Source organism: Cynocephalus volans, chromosome 12 (assembly GCF_027409185.1).
Source record: "Cynocephalus volans isolate mCynVol1 chromosome 12, mCynVol1.pri, whole genome shotgun sequence".
Lineage (NCBI taxonomy): Eukaryota > Metazoa > Chordata > Mammalia > Dermoptera > Cynocephalidae > Cynocephalus > Cynocephalus volans.
The window spans coordinates 14,210,820-14,233,472 of NC_084471.1; the positions used below are offsets into that span (position 1 = coordinate 14,210,820).

A 22,653-nucleotide genomic window follows, 5' to 3' on the forward strand; every position below is an offset into this window, starting at 1 on the left:
CCCACCCCTCTGTGGCCTGAGTTGTCCTACCTCCCCACAATGCCACCTGCCCCAAAATAGCTTCCCATGTGAGGGCTACAGAAAGGGAAAGATTACACCTCTCCCTGGATGAGAGAGACAAAGAGAAGGAGGGGAGGGCAGGGGGGAGTGCGAGCCATCAAGGGACGCTTGTCAAGCATCAGGGAAGGTATAAAAGCCGCTTGGGGCCGGGCAACCTCAAACCCGAGCCATCGGGGCCAGGACACCCAGTCAGCCCGCACTTAACTCTTGCTGTCTTCTGCAGCCTGCACCATGGGGCTCAGCGACGGGGAATGGCAGTTGGTGCTGAACGTCTGGAAAAAGGTGGAGGCTGACATCCCAGGCCACGGGCAGGAAGTCCTCATCAGGTAAAAGGCAGTGATCCCATTGTCCCTATCACCCACACTACAAAGGCCACAAGATACAGTTGCAAGGTGCAAAGCTTGCCCCAGGGTAGAGCAGTTGGCTGCTGTTCATTGGGCTTCTTAAAATCCCCACTGTGTTTTCCTTTGCTCTGAAGCCTCAGGGATGGGGCTTACAAAGCCAAAAGTGATCCATTTCAGGCTCGTGTCAGTAGCTGCACGAAGCTTCACCCTCAAACCCTCCATGCCTGCAGCCCACCAGGACGAATCTTACAATCATTCACACTCACAGTTAACAAGGGCCCTGGCACATCTTGTCCACCTACCTCACTTACTGCATGAGGACAAAAAAGGACCCGACAGGGGAAGGATGTCCCCATGGTTACAAGCCCCTTAGAGTTGGTAAAGCGTCAAGGCTAAGATGTGCCCTTCAACGTCAGGCGGACCTGCTTCTATGCTTGGCTCTTCCACTGAGCAGCTGGGTGACCTTTGGGAAGGTACTAGACCTCTCCGAGCCTCAGTTTCCTCTCTTGTACAATGGGAGAAAGCCCTAATTCCTACATTGTAGAGCAGAAGTGAGATTTTAATGAGGTGACACATGAACTGGCACAGTTCCTGCCATACAGTGACTTCTAGAAACGTTAGTAACTGTTGTAGATGAAGCCCAGACTAGGGACCTTTCACGTCGTGGTGATGGGGGAACAGAGAACAGAGGCCCGTTAGTGACCTTCCACTTCCAGTATCTCTCTAATCTGAGGACTTGCTGTGGTGTGGTCTGCAAGTGTATCTGACTTCTACAGGAACAGGTTCATGAAGAAAGCAGAGAAAACAAAACTCTGATTTTTGGATAGAGAGGAATGCTTGTGGTGTCTACATAGAATCCCACTCTCCCGTTGCTGTCTGACCCCAAATGCCGTAGACTCGCCTCTTCTAGGCCCCTTCCCTTATGTCCTGGCTAGTTTAGGTCAAAAGCCTCATGGGATGCGAATCAACATTTCTGCCTCCAGGAGGTGGGCCCCAGGGTTGCCACAGGTGAATGGATTGTCCCTAGCACTTTAATTTACAGATTAATTCCTCCTTGTTTATGAGCCAGAGTAAGTTTTTCTCTCTCACCCGGTGTTCTTTCAGACTTCGTTGGGCTTTGCCCAGTGCCAGCTCCTGTCTGCCTGGGGATAACGGGCAGTCCCGGAGGCTGATATCTGAAGTTGGAGCCCGTAGTGGTCCGTGTTAGAAACACACGAGGAAGACCAGTCAGGTTTTCTGTTGACTCTAACTGGCGTCTCGGGGTCTTCTCTATGTCTTTCTTTTCCTGTCTGGCAGCTGCCTGCTGGGGCTGCAACACACAACAGGCTCTGCTGGATTGGATAAAAATTTCCCCTTCAAGTTGACATCAACTCCTAAGCCAATTTGCTGTGTGACCTTAGACAAGTCACTTCCCATTTCTGGGTCCTATCTCTGTATTGGTTGAGTGAAGGGATTGTCTGCCATGGTCTCTCAGATCCCTTCCCACTTTCATGTCTTAGGATCCTCTGAGCCCATGATCCTCCCTTGCTTTTGAAGAGGAGGCAGGACAGTGAGGGTTAGGTAGAGGGGGAGACTGGAGTTTGCAGAGCCAGGATCTTTCCAAGGTGATTTGGGGGCTGCCAGCCCTAAGGCAATGACTTGGATGTCTTCAAGGAGACTCAGGGTGTTGTGTCATCGCAGGAAACATTTCCTCAGGGTGGGTCGGAGAGGCCTTCCAGGGGCCAGGGGCCAGGGGCCAGGGATGAGACATGAGGCCTGAGGCTGTGACCCCTGGAAAGTCCCAGAGGGCCTGATGCCCTGTCACATCTTAGACTGTGGGACATGCAGAGACCGCGCCAGCTGGTTCTGCCCTCTCTGTGTTTGGGGTACTGGGAGGATGGCCTCCCTGGGTGGGGGGCTGGGGGAGAGGATGCTAACTCCCAGGGCTGCAGATGCCCCAGGGGAACCGTGTTGCTGGTTCTGTTCCAGACGCTGACCCTGGGCTTTCGTACTGACCTTGAAAGGTTATTTCTCCAATCCTCTAGTTATAAAAGAAGGCAAATTCTGTTAAGCCCAGTCTGTTGGTAAAACGCCGAGGCCTTCGCTGCAACTATGATCATGAAGGTCTGGAACTTAGCAGCGGGAAGGTCAGTGGGAGGTTCTGGCTGCAGGAGTCGGGGCTCAGGAGGGAGGGGCTGCTGAGTGGGCTCCGGGCCCTGCCTTTCCTTCTCTCGCCCAAACCTTTTCTTTCTTATTTATTTTTGCATTTTTGTTGGAACAAAGGATTTCAAGACCATGAAAATTTTAAAAACCACTGCTGGGGGCCACCACTTCTCACATTACAGGGAGGAAACTGAGCCCGAGAATCTCAACCCTCAACGGCAGCTACAGGCAGAACCTGAAATTCCTGGTGCTGCTGCTGCTGGTGGCGATGACGGTGACGATGAGGAGGAGGAGAAAGGCAGCAAACATTTATGCAGCATATACTGACTGCCAGACCCTACGTTAAGCATTTCACCAATATTAACTCATTTAAGCATTCGCTACAATCTTATGAGGTAGATATAATTACGGTCCCCATATTTAACAGAGAGGTTAAGTAACTTGCCCAGAGTCACACAGCTGGTAAGAGGGGAGCTGGAATTCAGATCCAGGCAGCTTGAATCCAGCATCCCTGCCCTTGACCACTATGCTACACGGCCCCATGATCTCGCTGCGCTGGAGACAGGTTCCCACCGCACTCTGGTTTTTTTGCTCTGGTAGAGCCAGAAGTGTTTCTGTGGGTCTGAGAGAGTCCTCAGTGTTCCGTGTGGGTGTGCAGTTGGGCCTCAGTTCAGAAGAGGGCAGGGAAATGTTGTCCTTTCTCTCTGACTCTCCTGAACCAGGAGGGTTGACAATAGAGCTGAAGACAAAAACACAGCCAAGCCAGGCTTTCTCAAACACCAGAGAAAGTGCCGTCCATCTGCCTCTGTAGGCTGAGGGGTTTCTGTCTGCTCGTGTTCTGGGTTGCTGTTATTGGGCCTAACCAGGGATATGGTCTTCTGCGGGTGCTCTGGGGGCTCCAGGACATGGGGCCAAGAGAGCAGGCAGCTGTGTGGTGCCAGAATGATCTGATGGGGACGACTTAGCCTGATTGTCCTGTACTGTTTAAAGTAGATACGGGCTCCTCTCTGGCTGTCTGGTGCTGAGAGTGGAGGAAGAGGCAGGGGCAAGTTTTTTGAAGCTGAGAAGTCATCTAGACCAGCTCTCTCGGTGTGCACACAGGTGAAGCATGTTGGTGACAGAGCCCCGGCCAGAACTTGGCTTCCATAATTCTCAGTCCCATGTTCTTGCCCCTAAACATCTGGGAGGCCCCCCAAATGTCTGAGATCCCAGTTGCCTTGGTCCCAGGTCCTTGGTCCTCTTCTGCCTCAGACAGTCTCCTCCCAGCATTCCGACCCTGGGCCATGGCCTGTGTGAGTGCCACGTCTCGCATCTGTCAAGTGGGAGTTCAAGGATCATTGTCACCAGATAGTGATAGTCAGGAGTTCAGGGACCCTTGGATGAAAGGTGCCAGAGACAAGCTGTCAGTGACGCACAGGCCTTGGACGGGGCTCTGGTGAGGTGATGGCATTGGGCATGGCTGGGGACAGACCTGGCATTCTGGGGAAGCTGAGAGGTATGCTACTGGGGGAGGGGGTTGCTCCCTCTCCATGTGGCGCACGCTTGTGAGTGTGTCTGCATGTGCGTGCACATGCGTGCAGGTGTGTGCTGGGAGATGTTTACGTGTACCTCTGCGTGGGTGTGTGTGCATCCATGTGTGTGTATGTGAATGCGCACACGTCTGTGAGAGCCTGCATGTGTGTACACTTGTGTTCGCACATTTCTGTGTGTGTAGCAGTTTGCATGTAAATGTCTTTGTGTAACCATAACAAAGCCTGAGTAGTCACTAAGAGTGTAGACGTGAAGCCAGACTGCCTGGGCTAAGTCCCTGGAGAGTTACTTAGTCTTTCTGTGCCTCTGTTTTTTCATCTGTAGAATGGTATCTACCTGATCGGGCTTTTCAAATGAGTTAATATTTGTACAGCGCTTTGAACATACATTAAGGGCCACGTAAATGTGTGTTAGTATTATCGGTACCTGCATTTAACAGTGTGCATTTGTCTGTGTCCGTGTGTGCATATGGGAAGTCAGACTCAGCAAATTATTAGGCCTCCTTCCAGATCTGATTATTGATCTAATAGTAGGGGTGTGTGAATGATGTTGAAAGTGTGTTTCTTTGTGTAATTAAATAATTGTGTGCATGGAAGAGGGGGTAAGATTTCCTTATCTTGAAGTCCCTCTCGTTGCTGGGATCCTGAGGCTCATAACCAGGAGTGGTCTCTGTGGATGACATCTGTGATCCACCCACCCGCAAAATCACACGTGCCCCAACACAAACACGCAGACTTGGGTACTTGGGTACGAGTTCAGCTCCAAGCCCCTGGACCTGGATGCTGAAATCTTACCTCTTCCTTGCCCCTTCTCCTTGTATGCCAAGTGGAGAAGGAAGGACGCTCTTGCTTGTCAAGAGCTGTGTATCTGGCCTGTATCTAGAGCCTGGGGAAGGAGCAAGGGAGAGGACCCCGCCCAGGAAGGAAAGCGCTGGGCTCTGCATTTAGAGAACTGTAATAGAGGCTCCTGCTCCTCCCTCTGCTGGCTGCTTGGGCTCACCTCGGTTTCCTCTTCTGTAAAATGAGTGAATCACAGAACCTAAGTCCCGGCGTTGTTGTGAGGGTTTGAGTTAATACATGCCAAGCACCTAGAATACTCGTAACCTTAGCAAGTGCTCTGCAAGAGTTAGCTTGTCAGGCCAGTGCTCCCAGTCCAGTGCTCTCGCTACAAAATTCAGAAACCATCTCTCCCCACACTACAAGGTCCTAACCTTGGGGAGCTGAAAACAGAAAGGGGGATATGCCAATTCTGCACTTGGGTGCAAGTGCTCACACCCAACCGTAGGATGAGAAGATATGGCCGTTTGCAAAAAGAAGAGCTGAGGGCGTTAGCTGGCCACAGGAGGAGGTCAAGCCGAAGAGGAAATCATCGAGGGAGGTGGCTCAAAACCCATGAACTCATTCTTGGATTGTATGAAGAAAGGTTCAGCGTCCTGCTCATGAGGTATCCTCTCCACAGGACCTTGGATACCACAAAACCTGATGGAGATCATGGGCGTTGGGTGCTTTCCTGTGACCACTTCTGGGCACGGTGGCTCAGGGAGCAAACTGGAGTGTATCCACAGAGGGGATACAAGGATGTCACGGACCCTGGAAACCACAACAGAGGAACCTCCCAAGGAACTGAAGCCATTAGACAGGAGGAGAGAGAGCCTGGAGCCAGGGTCACCCCTGCCAGACATTTTGGGGTGTGGCCCAAGGGAGATCGTGTGGGTTATGGAACCATCCTATCGTGGGTTTGGGTCTGGGCTCCACCACCGCGTGGCCACGTGACCCTGCCCACCTCTGTGGTCTTCCGTCTGCCCACAAGTGAAACGGGGAAGCTCACTCCCACCCGGGGGCAGGTATGACTCCCTTTAAACGACAGTCACCTTCTCACAGCAGGAAGGACTGAGGTCTGAGGCTGCAGGAGGACACTTAGGGTCACCGGCAGAGGCCTTTGCGCTTCACTGGGTGCCTGGCAGAAGTGGGCGCTTGGTATTTGGCAGGGCTAGGTCAGGGTGCTCCACAGGTGGGCCCTTCACCATCTGTGTTGTGAGGGCCTCAGGGTGCAGGGTGTTAGAGCTCAGTTTAAAATAAACAAGAGCTTCCTGCACCTGAGAACTGCTCTGCAGTGGAGTGGCCCTCACAGGTGGCCGGGAGCCTCCTGTGGCTGGGAGCACTCAAGCAGCTGAAGGGTGGTCTCTAGGCAGGAAGCTGCTGAGGTGGTCCCTGGTAGGGCCTAGGGCTACTTTTTGAGTCACTCAGACCTGATTTCAATCTGGCTTCTCTGCGCACCAGCCCTGTAATATTTGAGCTAAAGACTTCCCACCTCTGAGCCTGTTTCTTCATCTGTAAAATGGGGATAATTTGAATGACTCTACAGAACAACACAGTGCAGAGCCTAGCATGGGCCTGGCACATAGTAGGTGCTCAGCCAGTCCAGGGTCCTACAGCTCCAGGGCTCCTGCTTCTCCCCTCCCCCATCTGTGCTGCCACTCAGTCATCTACTCTCCAAGTAACTTGGAGAAAATTGGGGTGTGGCCAGGGTACAATGCCGAAATGTCTTTCTCCTTCCTGCTCCTCACAGTGACAATGAAGAGGAGGATGATGATAATAGAAATAATAATAGCAAGAATTTATACAACACTTACCATAGGCCAGACACCCTGCTGGCACTTGGCATATGCCATCTCATTTAATCTTTAGGTAGGGACATGTTGTCCCCCTTCCTTGGATGAAGAAGCTGAGGCACAGAGAGGGGAAGTGAATTTCCCAAGGTCACACAGCTGGGAAGAGGGAAAGCTGGACTTGAACCCAAGTCTGGCCACCTCCAGACCCCACTTGGCATTCCCGTGTCTGACTCCAGCCCTCTTTGTGCCCACAGGCTCTTTAAGAATCACCCTGAGACTCTGGAGAAGTTTGACAAGTTCAAGCACTTGAAGTCAGAGGACGAGATGAGGGCCTCCGAGGACGTGAAGAAGCATGGCAACACCGTGCTCACTGCCCTGGGGGGCATCCTCAAAAAGAAGGGGCATCATGAGGCAGAGATCAAGCCCCTGGCCCAGTCACATGCCACCAAGCACAAGGTCCCTGTCAAGTACCTGGAGGTAGGAGGCAGGGCTGGGGGCCGGAGAGAGGATGGAGAGGCCTCGAGGGGATGAGATTTGGGTTTGAGTCCCAGCTTGGCCACTAACAGTGACCTATTTCACTCCTCTCTGTGCCTCAGTTTTCTCATCTGTAAAGTGGGCTGACACCCATGTTGCCTTCCTCCTGGGATCATTGAAAACAAACATTTAATATCTCACACTTAAAATCTTTAATTTAATATGCCAAATTAGTCTTCCATTACCAAGGAGGAAGGGGAGAGTGGACACTGGGAGCATGACTTGCATTCTCTCCACAGGTACGTACCTTTATCATACCTACTGAATAGATGAGGAAACTGAGGCACAGACAGGTTAAGTAGCTTGTCCGTGGTCACAGAAGTGTCAGAAGACAGAGCCAGGATTCAAACTTAGGTCTCTATCACTCCAGAACCCCAACCCCTAGCCCCTGTGCCACTGGGAGTCTGTGACATGCACAATTCTTGTGGCAGGAGCTCAGCAGCTGGGCTCAGATCAGGATGGGGTGGCCTGCATGCTGGATCTCTCGGTTCCAGCATCTTCACAGAGAAGAGACAGAACCTCAGGTGTCCCAGGCACAAGCAGTTGGTTTGAATGTCCTGAGATGGTCTGGGACGTTGGGTGGGCCTGGGGTGGGGGCCAGGAGCCTGAGCTTCAGATTCTGTCTCTATAACCACTGGGAGGAAGGGGCGTGGGGAGAGGGATCTCCAAGGCAACTGGGGATACAGGACCGTGTATACAGGTGCATCCTCTGCAACCTTCCTGCTGGTGCAGCTGTGAGGGTGAAGATAACGGTAAAGCTACCATGAGGATGGGCCGTGGTACACATTTGCCTGGGTCACCTGTGGGAGTCTCACAGTCACCCTGTGAGGTTAGGAAATGCATTCAGGTCTTCTTTTCCTTTCACAGAAAAGAAAATCAAAGGTAGGGAGTGTAGGGTTGGTGTGGGGCCCCACGGTCACCAGGGATGTAAGCTCTTTCTTCCTGTGCTGCCATCCACCCTTAGCATGTAGTGTCCCTCCTCAAAGTTGCCTCATGGTCCAAGATGGCTGCAAGGGCTCCAGCCATCTGGTCCATATTCCAAACAAAAAGCAGGAGGAAGAGATGAAGGCTCTGTTTTAAGGAATTTAAGGAATCCCAGAAATAGCATCAGACAATTTCGTGTGCATTTCATTGGCCATAAGTGAGTTACAAGGCCACACCTATCTGCACAGGAACTAGGGAATATAGTCATTTGCAACACACAATACAGCTGGAGTTCTATTATGACGGAAGAAGGGGAAAATGGATATTGGTTAGGCAATTAGCAGTCGCTGCCCCAGGCAGGCACTCTTTTCATCCCCATTTTACTGATTTGGAAACTGGGGGCTCAGAAAGGTAAAGTAGCTTGCTCAAGGTCATGTAACTAATAAGCCAGCAGGTACAGTCAGATCTATGGCACTCTGGAACCCAAGCTTCTCATCCATTGTGGCATAATATCTCCCATCAACAACTCCCCCCCACCCCTCTTCAGCTCACTGGCACCCCACCCCACAATTGCACCCGAACAATCCTGTCTGCCCAACCCAGTCAGTGTCATAGCCGTGATGAGCCAGTCCTGCCTCTGAGCTGCTGCACATGCTGCTGTCCCTGCCCTCCCCATCTTCTCTTGGTGAATCCCTGTTCATCCTCCAAGGCCCAGCTCAGCAGCCACCTCCTCTGGCCAATGAGGCAGTCAGCTGCTCCATCTGCCAGCCCCCACCCCCACGCCCTGTGGCACTGTATCCTTATCCCTATCATGGCCCCTGCCAGACCATACTGCAATTTCTCTCTTTACTCAGTGACCTCCCAGGTGGCACTCGAGCTCCTCAGGGGAAGGACCTGCCTCACTACCATTTCTGTACCAGCGGCCTGTGGTCGGCTCACAATACAATTTGAGTGACCAGATCCCCTCTCTAGGGGTGGGGAACTGAGGCTCCAAGCCGCAACTGTGGGCAGATCGTCTCTCTCAGTGACTGAGGGGGGCCCAGAGGGTCGTAGGTGTCAAGGGCAGTTTTCCTTGCTCCAATACAGCTGCCCCATTCCACAATTTTCTAGATATGAGTGGCCGAACTGGGGGCCTCATGGGGTCATCTAAGCCCCGTTTTGCAGGTGGAATCACACACAGGGAAAGGGCAGAGCCAGGCCTAAACTTGGGTCTCTCAAGTTCTCAAAGGACCAGGCTCACTCCATGGCACCCCCGGACCCCTTTGTTTTGCCGCATTTATGAAATTAAAGGTGATTTCAAGCGTTTGTTTAAATCGATGCCCACATGTAGGCATCTGAGGGTCATCCCTGTTTCTGAGCAGAAAGATGTTTCCTGGGTGTTGACACTTGTGCTTTCTGAGGCCTCTCTCTGCATGTCCCTTCCCCCGACCCCACCCCTGCCTTATGTCACTTACACCTCGGGGCCCTGAGAAAATGAGAAAGCCCAGCCGCGGTTCATCCACTACCTCTGTTCCTGGCTCTGGCAGTGGCTTGTCCACAATCTCCTGGGCACAAATTCAGCTCTGCTGTCCACTTGTTGCATGACAGTCTGGCCACTTGGTTGCCTCCTCTGTAAAGTGACACCACTTAGTGCACCAGCCAGATTGTGGTTGGAAGCAGATCTTGATTAACGCTTGAGAAAGTACAGTAGCATTTTACGTCCTTGGGTCTTTCGATCCCTAAAGCAGCCCACACTGTAAATATTCCCACCTCCCTTTCCTGGTAACGAGCTCGTGGATGTTAAAGCAGAAGGTGAGGACGAGGCTGATAGAAGACGTCCTAAGTCCTGGGCCACTGCAGGTCTCAAATCTTTCCTCTTCGTCTCTCCCCTTCCCTCCCACCGATGTTTCTGAGCACTAACTCTGTGCTTGGCAGAGAGATTGCGATGCTCCCCAAAATAGCATCTTTAAAGCAGTAACCACACAGTCGTTCAGTGCAAAAATTAAGTACACATAACTGGGAAATAGTTTCTTTCTAGGTTTTCTGATTGCAAAATCCCAGCTAAAATAATGGAATCTGAGCATGTCCCTTCTTTTCTGCTGCCCTGTGTTGGTGGAGCCTGAGTCCTCGCCTGGTGGCAGCTGGGTCCACACCCTGAGCGGCGGTGGAGGGGGCAGTGGGTAGGAGCGTGGGCTCAGGATCTGGCCCGCCCGGGTTCAGATGCCCTTCCCAGCTACATGATTTCAACACACAGCTTAACCTCCCTGTGCCTCAGTTTCCCCATCTGTAAAGTAGTTGTGGTGGGATTAAAGGTGTTAATCCACGGAGATCCCTCAGAGCCATGCCTGGTGCGTAGTAGAGGCTCAGTAAATGGCCCTGGGATAAAGAGCAGGTGGGACATGGTCTGACTCCCACCTGGCTCCTGGCTCGTCCCCCCCCCAGTGACCAGTATTCCTTTCTTCCCCTCCCTCAGTTCATCTCGGGAGCCATCATCGACGTTCTGAAGAGCAAGCATCCGGGGGACTTCGGCCCCGATGCCCAGGGAGCCATGGGCAAGGCCCTGGAGATGTTCCGGAATGACATTGCTGCCAAGTACAAGGAGCTGGGGTTCCAGGGCTAAGCCCCTGCCACCCCACCCTCACCCAGCTGGGTCCCTGGACCCAGTGGAGGGTGGGGACCAAATCCCATGTAGTCCTGTAGAGTTTGTTTTTGAGGGTCTGCTTTGTCTATGAGAGGTGGGCAGGAAAGGCGGAGGGGCAGGGAGTGGGGTGCTCAAGTTGGCTTCACACCTAGTGATGGGGTCCCCATGCAATGACAACCCCCTCTGAACTGGGAGACGCATGGCCCTTTGCTCACTGTGGCCTGCAGAGTTTGGATCCCACTTAATTTCCCTCTCCCCTATATCCCGACCCAATTCCCTCCAACCTCCAAACTGACCTATACCTTCACCCTCACCTTTAACCCCAAACCCAAACCATCAACTAGGCCTGGCCATAATAATTATCTAATCCATCACTATCCCTTGAGGTCACCATATGTCCCTTTGCAATGAAGAGGAGGTCTGGGGAGGGTGGGTCAGCCACGTCATGCCTGAGCGAAGCAGTCAGGTGTGTGCAGCACGCAAGTACGGTGGGGGGGCAGCTCACCTGTTGCTAATAAAAGGCCCTGTGGTATCTCCGACTCTGCCTGGGTTTTTTATCCCCTGGGGCAAGTGAAGCCCCTGCCCCCACCCCAAGAAGACATGGTAGGAAGGCGTACCCTGGGATCGCGTGTGCAGAGAGCCTTGTGTGGAAGCAAAGGGGAGGAAGGAGAGAGGGACAGGAACCCACCATCCCCAGGCCACCCCCCATGGCAGGCACAGTGCAGGGCACAGGGAGATGGAGGGAAGAGCCCAGCCCAGGCCTCAGGGAGCACCTCATCTGGTGTGGAGGCAGGCAGGCCACAGGCCTTTGCAATTCGGGTAGATCAGTGCCAGGTGCAGGGGGCTTTGAGGATTCAGAGGAGAGGGGAAAGGACCAGGGAGCAAGTGGTCACTGTGGCAGCTACAACAGTTTAAATAACATGCCAAGTTCACCTAGCTAGTAGGTGGCAGAGCTGGGCTTCAAATTGTAGCTTGGAAGGTAGCAGGGACTCCAGACAGGGAGGCAGAGCTAGATGGCCAGCCAGGGGCAGGCACTGACCTTCTGACCAAGAGGAAGAACAGACACATGGGAAATAACTTGCAAACACAGGCTGGGAGACAAAATCCATGTCTGCCAATGCAGAGCGCATGGGCAGAATACCTAAATAGTGCTATGTTGGCATGTGACTGTGGCAGCCAGAAAGCAGGCAGGAGCAGAGGCCATGGACGGGGGCCTGGTGGGCTGGGCTGAGCTCGGTGCCCTAGCTGTGAGAGCCTGAAATGCCACCCACGACACTGGGCACCATTTCAGGGAAGCCCCATGTCCTTGGCACTATAAATCTCCAGTGGCTCCCAGGATAAGCAACCTAGTGCCCCTCTGTCCTTGAGTGTCTGTCTTGGGACCCAGCTTCCCATGGTGAACCTGACCTGACTGTCCCAAATCCCAGACCACGCCAAGGCTCATGGCTGCTTAGCAGGGCAGAGCTCCTATACTGGCTGCAGACACATCTCAAATCCTACCACGCTCATTTGCCGGGCACCGGACAGCTGCAATGACGGAGCCACCTACCTCCCTTCTGCTCCAGGCTTTGGGAATTCCAATGCTCTATCGCGAGGTAGGGGAGAAGAGGTGGGGAGTTCAGGGTAAGGGGAGCTTTTTGATCTTGGAGGCTGGAGAAAAATTCCATGCACTTACATAGTAATTGAATTGAATGCTCAGGCAATGAGCACTTCGGCAGAGGATGCGTGTGCAGGATTCAAAGTCAAATAAGCCGGGGCTGTGCCCTCAAAGCAACTGATAATCTTGTCAGGGAGACAGACATGCGCTGATAATTAAATCAGGGCAGAATAAAAATAGGGTTGCAGAGAAGTACCAGCTATTGGTCATTCATTCAGCATTCATTCATTCCACAAATACTTGTTGAGCACCACAGGTGAAAAGAAAATCTGTTTCTACCTTGGATGTGCACAAAATGCAAAGTCTTTTTTGACCGAATTCTATTGAATTTCTCTTCTGAATTCTGACTCTGTCTGGGCAGCAGATCCTTAATCTCAGATTATTTGAGATTTTCCCCCAGTCCCAAGTGGGGTATTGGCCAATTCCAAGGGGCTTACATGTGCCGAGTCGTGGCATGCATGGTTGGGGAGGTGCAATCTATTTGTTGCTGTCCTCTGTCCCCAGTGATGTCCTCAGGGCTGCTGTTCCCCACCAGGTACTCTGCTGAGTGTGCATCACACCGCACCAAGTGGATGGGTGTAAAGGCACGTCGTAAACTGCAGAACATTTCAAAATTAAATGATTCGGGAGGCACCAGTAGCAACCTGGTTTTGGATGTCTGATTCCTGCAGTCGAGCTCTGTGGATCTGTGTGTGTGTGTGTGTGTGTGAGTGTGTGTGTGTGTGTGAGTGTGTGTGTGTGTGTGTGTGTGTGAGAGTGTGTGTGTGTGTGTGTGTGTGTGTGTGTGTGTGTGTGTGGTGTCCCTATGAGGATGCCGGGTGTGTGTGTGTCAGTACGTATGAGTCTGAGAGTATGAACATCTGTCTTACCCACCGCTCTGAACTCGACACCCCCGGACAGTTGAGGTGACTTGTGCGTGGACTTTTTGGGGGGTTGGGGAGTCCTTCATGGACTTTTTAAAAGCCAGCTCCCATGACTCTGCCTGGGTGGTGGCTTTCCGGGTGGAGGCAGGATGAGAAGTTAAGAGAGGATATAAAAGAAAGCAGGGCTTGGGTGGCATCTGGGAGAGCAGAAGTGACAGTGGGAGGGCCGTGTGTGTGGCTCACTGGAGCTCTCTACTTGGCAGAGCTTTGGCCTGCAGAGCTAGGGCTATCAGGTGACATCAGAAAAATGATGGGCGGGCTTGACAGAGTATACCCTGCACACACACATTGGCCGTTTTATTGGCAATTTAAATTATATCTTTTATTTTATATTTCATTGTATGGTCACACATACACACACACACACACCATTCATTTTGTGCTCCCAAACAAGTGAAAGGCGCATCTTTTTAAAAAATGCTGTAAAACCTTCGCTTTTTATTGACCCACTTCAAGTCTGTTGCTTTTGTCTGATCACAGGTTACCCATGAATATAAAATTTCTTTCCAGGCTGGCTTTTAACACAGAAAAAGAAACAAAATATTGGGCCTGTGTTAATACACTCAGAAGAGCAGAGTCTTGGCTGAACATATTCTCACTTATCAAGGATGGGACATCGGTTCCCCAAGGAAAATGAACATCTTGCCTGAGACATGGAGCTCCCCATAGTCTGCCTGGACCTTTTTCCCCATGGAAGCATATGTAGGTTCTAATCGCCTGATCCAAAGTTGTCCCTTGATTTATCAGAGTCAAAAAACTCACAGGGCAGAATGGCACCCTTCACCACACACATTAGAGAGGGGGGTGTTTTGTGGACCTAGTGAATTATGAAACTGGGTTATTTGGAGCATTGGGGACTCAAGCGTCTTCTGACGGATGTGGGAATAGGTGGGATATGGGGGGGTGGGCATCCCTGCTTATATCGAGTAGTGGTACTTTTAGCTAATGTATATGTTGGGGCTCTGTATGACATTCCATTAGAAATAAGCTAAACAGGGTGAATCTACTGGTAAGGGCCTGCTAAAACCAGGAGCCCAGATTGGTGGCTCTCCATGGGACTTGGATTATCCCTATGGAGGTGTTTTGCACATTTGTGGGAGTGTTTTGTTGCAATGAGGATACAGACAATTAGCAGGAGGAGGGAGAGTCAGGGAGGGGGGCGGGCAGCACACTCTAAATATTTAATACACTCCAGCCTGTTGACACTTTCAACAGCCCTATGAGGTAAGTATCACCATCACCACCATCATCACGATGGTTAATTTTACGTGTCACCCTGGCTAGGCTATGGTGCCAGTTCTGTGGTCAAACACCAGTCTAGATGTTGCTGTGAAGGCACGGTTTAAATAGGAGGCTGCGGGTAAAGCAGATGACCTCCACCAGGGGGGCGAGCCTCATCCCATCAGTTGAAGGCCTTACGAGGAAAGACTGAGGTTCCTCCCGGAGAAAGGATTTCTGCTTCCAGACTGCCTTCTGACTCAAGACTGCAACATCAGCTCCTCCCTGGGCTCCGGCCTGCGGCCCATCCAGCAGATGCCAGATTTGCCAGCCCCCCGTCCCCCCCCAGCCCCACTGCACATGAGCCAATTCCTTAACTAAGTCGCTCTCTATACGTCCTGTTTGTCCTGACTCTCTGGAGAACCCTGACTCATGCAATCATATTCCCTATTTTACAGGTGAGGAAACTAAGACAGAGAGAGTTAAACTAACTTTCCCCAGATCACCCACTAAGAAGCAGTAGAGTTGGGATGTGCACCAGATCCTGCACTGCTCACGGCACCCTGCCTCATGGGACATACAGGTTAACAGAATGAGTGTGGCATGCCTCGTTGGCTTCAGGACAAATACCCTCCCAGCTTCCACATTTTCCGAAGTAAAATGAGCTTGTGCCTCCACTTTCAGGCTAGCAGAAGTCTAGCTTCTCCCTCCTCTCCCTGAATTGTCAGAGAACGCAGGAGGGCAAAGGTACGGTGGGCGGCCACTGGAGGCCCTGATCCACCTGCCAGTGGCCCAGCTCCATGGCCACTGTCCCATCACTGCCTATGCCCTTGTGTGCTTGTCACTATCTTGGGCAAGCTGACACATCCTTGCGCAGTGCCCAGTGACCTCCGTCCTGGTCCAGACCGTTGCCTGTTGGGCTGCCGGGGACCCAAGCTTGGGCTTCAAAGGTTAGTGGTTATAAATCAAAGCCGTACACACCATCGTTTTCCCCGAGGTGCAGTCTCAGGGCTGGGGCAGGGGCCTCATGCTCCAGCCTCAGGCAGAGGGAAAGGTCTCCCAGGAGACACAAGCCTCACTGAGCATGCACCCTGGCTGCACTCCCCCAGAGTGAGGTTCTCGTGGCCTGACCCTCAAAGGGAAGGGTCAGTCCTCCCAGGAGCTGCCTGACAAGTCTGCCTCCCCTGTCCCCAGTTCTTGCACCCATGGGAAGAGTGGTCTTCATCAGGAGTGGGAGGACTCTTCCTCCAGGGTGGGCGAGGCTTCTCAGCTTGGGGTCATTGGCGAGCAGGTCAGAGGCCTCATGCTACCAGTCCCCAGAGCTGTGGCTCCTCCCCACATCTTGTGGGTACCCTGAGACCGAGCCCATGACATTTGATGATATTCTCAGGGCAAGGCTCACTAACCTGCCCGCTGAAGCTGAGAGACCTCTGCTAAGCACCTGCAGGCTAGGCTGGCGTGGACCTCAGACCTTGGGTAATGTTTCAAAGCCTACCAGGGTGGCTGAATCCCTGTTACTCGTTTCTCACATCTCACCTCTAGTAGGAGTATTGACGAGAGGCCACCGAGGGACTCTTCTGAACAGAGGTGACTGTTGCAGGGAACCCTAGGTCACTGTTGCTTGATGGAAATTCTTGGATAATTTTCAATGGCAGTTTCCCTCCAAAAAATAAAAAAGATTTAAAAAAAATTCCACATAATCAGGTACCCAACACATTTCATTCACCAAACACCTTCTAAACTAAACACTGTTGCAATTTCTATTGTGGCATGATAAATCACATCAAAACACAACGGTTCAATACTGTATGATTGCCTCTCTCAGCCCTACAGGCTGGCTGGGCTCAGCAAGGGGGTTTTCACTCAGGGTCACTCACGGGGGCTGGGCTGGAGTCATCGCTTTGGGGCTCGATCACACACGTATGGCTGTCGGCTGGAATAGCTACAAGAGACCTCTCCAGGTGGCTGCTCCGCTTCCTCACAACAGGGTGAGTAGTTTCCAAGAGCAGGTGACCGAGCAGAAAGAGCCAGGCAGAGGCCGCATTGCTTCTTGGGACCTAGCCTTGGAAGCCATGCAGAGTCACTGCCGCTGCCTTCTATTCTTTAGGAGCGAGTCACTAAGGCCAGCCTGTGTTTCAGGGGGAAAGTGGACTCCATTTGTTGATGGGAGGTGCTATGGTTTGAATCTGTCCCCCAAATTTCTTGTGTTGAAAACTTAACTCCCAAATTCATATGTTGATTGGAAGTGGGGCCTTTGGGAAGTAATTAAGATTGATAAGGTCATCAGGGTGGAGCCCCTTGATGGGACTTTATAAGAAGAGGAAGAGACCTGAGCTGACAGACATGCTCTTGCCCTCTCACCATGTGATGCCCTCTGCCATGTTATGACGCAGCACAAAGGCCCTGGTTAGAAGCTGCCGCCATGCCCCTGAACTTCCCAGCCTCCAAAGTTGTAAGCAATAGACTTTTGTTCTTTATAAATTACCCAGTCTCAGAAATTCTCTTATAGCAAAGCAAAACAGACTGAGACAGGAGGACAGTTGAACAATGTGCAGACATGCTGCGAAGCCACCATATTTACTCTCTGTTTGGGGAGAATGAAGCCAGGGCATTCATTCCCCCATGCCCACCCCTGCTGGTTTGCTGCAGATTGGCTGCATCCCTCCAGGGAAGCCCACATCTCCCATGGGAGCCCTCTCCTTACGGTTCCCACACCTGCTCCCTCCCTTTGCATTTGGAGGTGGAAATGTCTCCCTCTGTTGCTGGCCGCAGGATTCCACGCATCCTGCCCACACTTCTGTGCATAGTCCTTGTTTCTGGGACCCTGACTGACACAACCTGCAAGGATTTAGTACAATGTGATGGGTGCTCCCAGGGAAGGATGTGCAGAAAGTGGGGCCTGCCCAGGCTGGGTGGGCAGAGAGGAGAGGAAATGCTCCCCAAAGTGAGACTTCAGGAGTGAGTCGGAGCTGCCGAGCACTGGAGCCTGCTGAGGGGTGAGGACGTGGAAGACACAGGATGCTGCAGGAACAGTGAGAGTTCTGCAGAGCAAACGCAGAAACAGGGGTCAGGAGGGAAAAGCAGGCACGGGTCGGGCCACACTGCACGCTTCTCCTGTGATCACTGAGGGGCCACTGAAATATATTCGGAGGGCAGTGATTTGAACAAAAATGCAAAGTGGCTCAGAGTGTGGCCTTAGAATCTGAATTCCCTGGTTCAAATCACAGCCCCGTCCATTCCCGGCTGGTGAGTTGCTTAGTGTTCCTGTGCCTCAGTTTTCTTTTCAGTAAATGGACACAATGGTTGCGTCTTCCTCAGGGGACAGTGAGGGTTGAACTAGTTAGGAAACTCAGTCCCAAACAAAAAATCCAACTAAAACGGCTGAAAAAGTAAAGAGACTTAATACATCATATATATATATGGAGGCAGGGAGGCCCCAGAGTTGGGGATTTCTAGCTCAAGGGTGCCAGGCTCTAGGTCTATGTCTCTTTCACCCTCCCCTCAAGATCACGAGATAACTGCCACTGCTCCAGACCTCACCTCCTCACCCAATATCCAAAGGCAGGAAACGGCAACTCCCTGATTCACATTCTCTTTTGAAAGCCAGGAAGTCTTCCCAGAGGCCCCTTCCCCTCCACCCTGGCAGATTCCTTCTACACCCGCATTTCCCAGGGCTGGGTCACAAGCCCATGCCTATGCCAGTCACAGGCAAGACCACCACCAAGAGCAGAGAGCAGCTGTAACTGACCCTTGGGGCCAGGGCTGGAGTCACTTTCCCTGAGCACCACTGGGGGATGGACTTCCAAGCCACTTTTCAAGCAAGGCAGATGGGAAGGAGTGGGGACCAACTGGGTTGGCCAGGAGGGTGACACGAGGTAATGCATGCTAAGCCTTCAGCCCAGTGTTGGGACCATGGTGACGCTTAGCCAGGGTGCGCCATCCCACTCGAGCAGATTCATGCCTGAAAGTCGTCGACTCAGGCTCTTGAGCCAGTCCCTCCGTGGTGTGACGTGGGGCCAGTTATTAATGTCATCGACTCAGGCTCTTGAGCTAGTCCCTCCGTGGTGTGACGTGGGGCCAGTTATTCCACCACTTTGTGCCTCAGTTTCCTCCCCTGTGAAATGAAAATACTTTTTCTTATTACTTACCCCAAAAGGCCTTTGTGAGGAGCAAATGAATTAATACACATCAAGTGCCCAGGACAGAGCCTGACATTTCTGCCTGTTTGTCACATTGTCATCAATGCACAAGTGAGTGAGAGCGGCCTCGCTGGTGGACAGTGGCAGGAACTGGGCCCCTTTCCTCTGAATTTCTCTCTTTCCTTTGCAGGGGGGTCCCAGGCTGCAGTTTCTCACTGAGGAAGGGAGGGGGGGGCCTGGGTGAGGGGCCTCTGCTGAGAGAGGGTCCTGACCTCACGGAAGGGCATGTGCACAGTTGGTCACCTCTGCCCTTGTCCAGGGACCACTGGGTGCCAGAGAGGGGCTGAAGCAGTGGAAACAGGGGCAGTGATGGGACAGCCACAGGGGAGACAGGGACCTGGCCCACACACACAGGTGTGTGGGAAATCCTGCCCACTGCACTCAGCAGCCCTAGGTCCCGTCCCATCACAGTTGCTGTGTGGCCTCATAAAAGCGTCTCCACCTCTCTGAGCTCCAGCGTTCCACATGCTAGATGGGGTTAGTCATATTGAGCCGACAGTGGAGGACTGAATACAAAAGCAATATCCAAATTTGAATAATTATGAGGCTTGGTGTGACCTGTCACCCTAATCTAGCACCCACAGGGTCTGAATGACAGTGTTTGGAGAGCTTTTGGGGTCATCTAGCCCAGATTTGTTTTTACAGAGGAGGAAACTGAGGCCCAGAGAAGAAAAACCTTGGTCAGGCTGCCATGGGAAGACCCCTCCTCACCAGAGGGCTTTGTGCAGGAGAAGCTACCTCTGCCCTCTGTCTTTCTGTCTCCTCCACTTGCCATCTCACTTCTCACTGTGTTTTCCCCTCTGTCTTTCCTCTCTGCCTTCCTCTTTCCCTCCCTCTCTGTCATGAGCAGGTCTCTAAAGCAGTCCTGATACTGTTGGTCCTGGCTTCTCGCATCACTCCCTTGATCTCTCCCTTTCTTCCCATCTCCAGTCCCATAACTTTTCTGAGATTTTGCAAACAGCTTAAAATAAAAAGAAAAAAGTTCACAAGCACAGAGTTGGGATGAGAACAGGTTGTAAATCATTGGGGTGTGGTGAGAGCAGAGGCCTAAGAGAGTGAAGTGCTCCTCTGCCCTGACCTGCAACATGCGCAGCAAAGAGAGAGACAGAGAGAGGAAGGACACCGAGAAAAAAACAGTGAGAAAAAGAGAGAGGCAGAGACAGAGACAGAGGGCAGTGGGGACTTCCCTGCACAAAGCCATCAGGTGTGCAGGGGCCTCTTTCCTGCCTGGAGGCCTGACCAGGTTCTATGGGCCCAGCTCAGACACAGGAGGGGTGGGGCTGGGCCTGGGGGCTCCCTTGCACCTGTTCAGGTTCTGTTGCCAAGATGAGTGGTGTGACTTCCCAGAGTCCTGGTATAAATAGCCTAGGGGGCATGGCTGGCTGCCCAGGTTTCTGGAGAGACAGTCTAGTGCCTCCACCATACAGAGCGAAAGACTGCAGCCCAGAGACGGCAAGTGACCTGCCCAAGGTCACAGAGTGGGTGGAGTCCTTTCTCAGTTTCCTCGTCATCAAAGGGGAAAGCTTTATCTACGTCTCAGGGCTTCAGTAAGCTGATGACCCCCAGGGGCGGGATCAAATTGGGCAGTCACAGCAGAGAGTAGCCTGAAAGGGCATATAAACCAGCAAGTCGAAGGGATACCTGTTCCCCAATGTTCATCGCAGCACTCTTTACAGTAGCTAAGAGTTGGAACCAGCTCAAATGTCCATCATCAGATGAGTGGATACGGAAAATGTGGTACATCTACACAATGGAATACTACTCTGCTATAAAAATGAATGAAATACTGCCATTTGCAACAACATGGATGGACCTTGAGAGAATTATATTAAGTGAAACGAGTGAGGCACAGAAAGAGAAACATCACATGTTCTCACTTATTTGTGGGAGCTAAAAATAAATAAATACACAAATGAACTGGGGAGCAGGGGGAGGGAAGAAGACACAACAATCACAATTTCTTGAAGTTGATACGACAGGTGAACAGGTATGGGGTTGTTGGGAGGGAGGGGGTACAGGGAGGAGGGACGGAGGTTTCAGTAAGGGGCCACAATAATCAACCACATTGCATATTGACAAAATAAAATAAAATAAAATAAATAAAATCTGCTCTCCTTTAGTCAAGATATGGAAATTGTTTTTAAAATACAAAGAGCATTAAACGAGGGCCTGAGGTTCTTATATGTATCCAAAGTGAGCTTGTCAGGAGGGGTGGGACATGCCCTGGAGGGCACACTGGGGATAGAGTTGCCCTGCCTGTGGTGCTGGCGAGGCCAGTCCTGGCAGAGCCATGTTGGTGAGAGTTACATCCTGGGAGGCAGCTTCAGCCAGAGAGGGACAGGTGGCAGAGGAGGGAGGAGGTGGCAGAGGAGGGCGGAGGTGGCAGAGGGACAGCTGGCTCCAGGGCTCAGGCTGAGTCATCGTACAGGAGGCAGGCCCTGGGAGCATGACCGGAGAGGGCTACATCCAGAGGGACAGGGGCAGGAGACGGGGAATCATCCAGAAGCTGTGACTGGACTAATCAGCAGGCAGGGGCAGGTGGTGGCATGCAGGATCGTGTCCTTGAGGGTAAATTTAGCTGCCCCACCCCTTACCCCACCACTGCCCTGCGTAGTTTTTTTCTCTCTGTGACCCTGTGGGTCTGGTGGCTGGACCCAGTGCCTCCTCCAACCTATCTACCCCTCTAACCCTGGCCCCCCAGGATCCACAAACTCCCCACCCTCTCAGCCTTCCTTGATCCCCAAATCCCTGGCCTCAGCCCCTAAAGCTGTCATGTGCCTCTGGGCTCCAGGCATGAGAAGGGTGGCCAGAGTTCTCTGGAGTCAGACAGGCTTAGTCCAAATCCCACCCACGACTTCTGAGCTGGGTGATCTTGGGCTAGTTACTTGACCACTCTGAACCTTAGTCCCCTCAGCTTTGAAATTGGGAGAACATGGTTTGACTGCAAAAGGTTATAATAAAGCTTTAAAAAGAATGCCTGCAAAAGACCACATATTGTGTGACTCCATTTATATGAAAGATCCAGAAAAGACAAATCTGTAGAGACAGAAGGGGGATGTGTGGTTGCCCAGGGCTGGAGGTGATGGGGAACGGGGCGTGGCTGCTGAAGGGTACAGGATTTCTTTTGGGAGGGGGATAAAAAATGCTCTAAAATGGATTGTGGTGATGGATGCACAGCGCTGTGAATATACTAAAAACCACTGAATTGTGCACTGGGAATGAGTGAGGTCTGTGAAATGAGGTGTGTGAGTTACATCTCCACAAAGAGCAGGTGCCTGCCGGGGGCTGGCCCACGCGGGTTCTCAGCTCTTCAGCTGCTTTGCCACCCAACCCATGTCCTGGGCCAGAGCCCGAGTCACTTTCCAGAGGGTGGAGGCTGAGGTTGAGAGAGTCTCACCCCGAAGGTCAGATGGGATGACCTTGGAGGGAAAAGAGAGTGGGCCCATCCTCTACCCTCAGGGAGGAGGCCACCAGCATCAAGGTGACATGGGCTAAGACCTGGGACTGGCAGCCACTGCCAGAATTTAATGCCTTCCTCACTGGCTCTGTGGCCTTGGGGAAGTTACTTAACCTCTCTGGCTGCATTTCCTCTTCTAAAGAAATGAAGAGACGGTGCTCCCAGGCCTGGCCTCGCAGGGCTGCTGTTAGGTTAAACAAGCGAATCCACGGGGACACCTCGAAAAGGGTTTAGCGCATCTGAGTGCTGGGAGAAGGATGATGATTTCTACCATCTGGTGGGAGGCAGGAGTGGGCAGGGGCTGAGTGACGACCGGACACCTGGATCCAGTCCTGGCTCTAGCCACATGGATCGTCCTCCACCTTTTGCTAGACTGGCAGGCTTTGCAAAGCCTGGCCCCTTGTGCCCCCTCCTCTTATTTCTGCAGCCATCCT

The 22,653-nt window shown here is 52.3% G+C and overlaps 1 protein-coding gene across 1 annotated transcript; it reads left to right on the forward strand.

Annotated features, from left to right (window-relative positions):
• The first annotated feature begins 203 nt into the window (after positions 1-203).
• On the forward strand, positions 204-11,297 carry MB (myoglobin). Its single transcript, XM_063075211.1, has 3 exons — positions 204-386; positions 6,942-7,164; positions 10,598-11,297. Exons 1-3 carry the CDS (start codon positions 292-294, stop codon positions 10,742-10,744), a joined length of 465 nt encoding a protein of 154 aa, XP_062931281.1. The 5' UTR covers positions 204-291; the 3' UTR covers positions 10,745-11,297.
• Positions 11,298-22,653: the final 11,356 nt, after the last annotated feature.

Excerpts from the sequence above, each read along its gene's own strand:
- MB (XM_063075211.1), top strand. The coding sequence starts at position 292 with ATGGGGCTCAGCGACGGGGAATGGCAGTTGGTGCTGAACGTCTGGAAA. Across the intron at positions 387-6,941 it reads GGGCAGGAAGTCCTCATCAG|GCTCTTTAAGAATCACCCTG; the intron begins GTAAAAGGCAGT and ends TTGTGCCCACAG. Across the intron at positions 7,165-10,597 it reads TCCCTGTCAAGTACCTGGAG|TTCATCTCGGGAGCCATCAT; the intron begins GTAGGAGGCAGG and ends CCCCTCCCTCAG.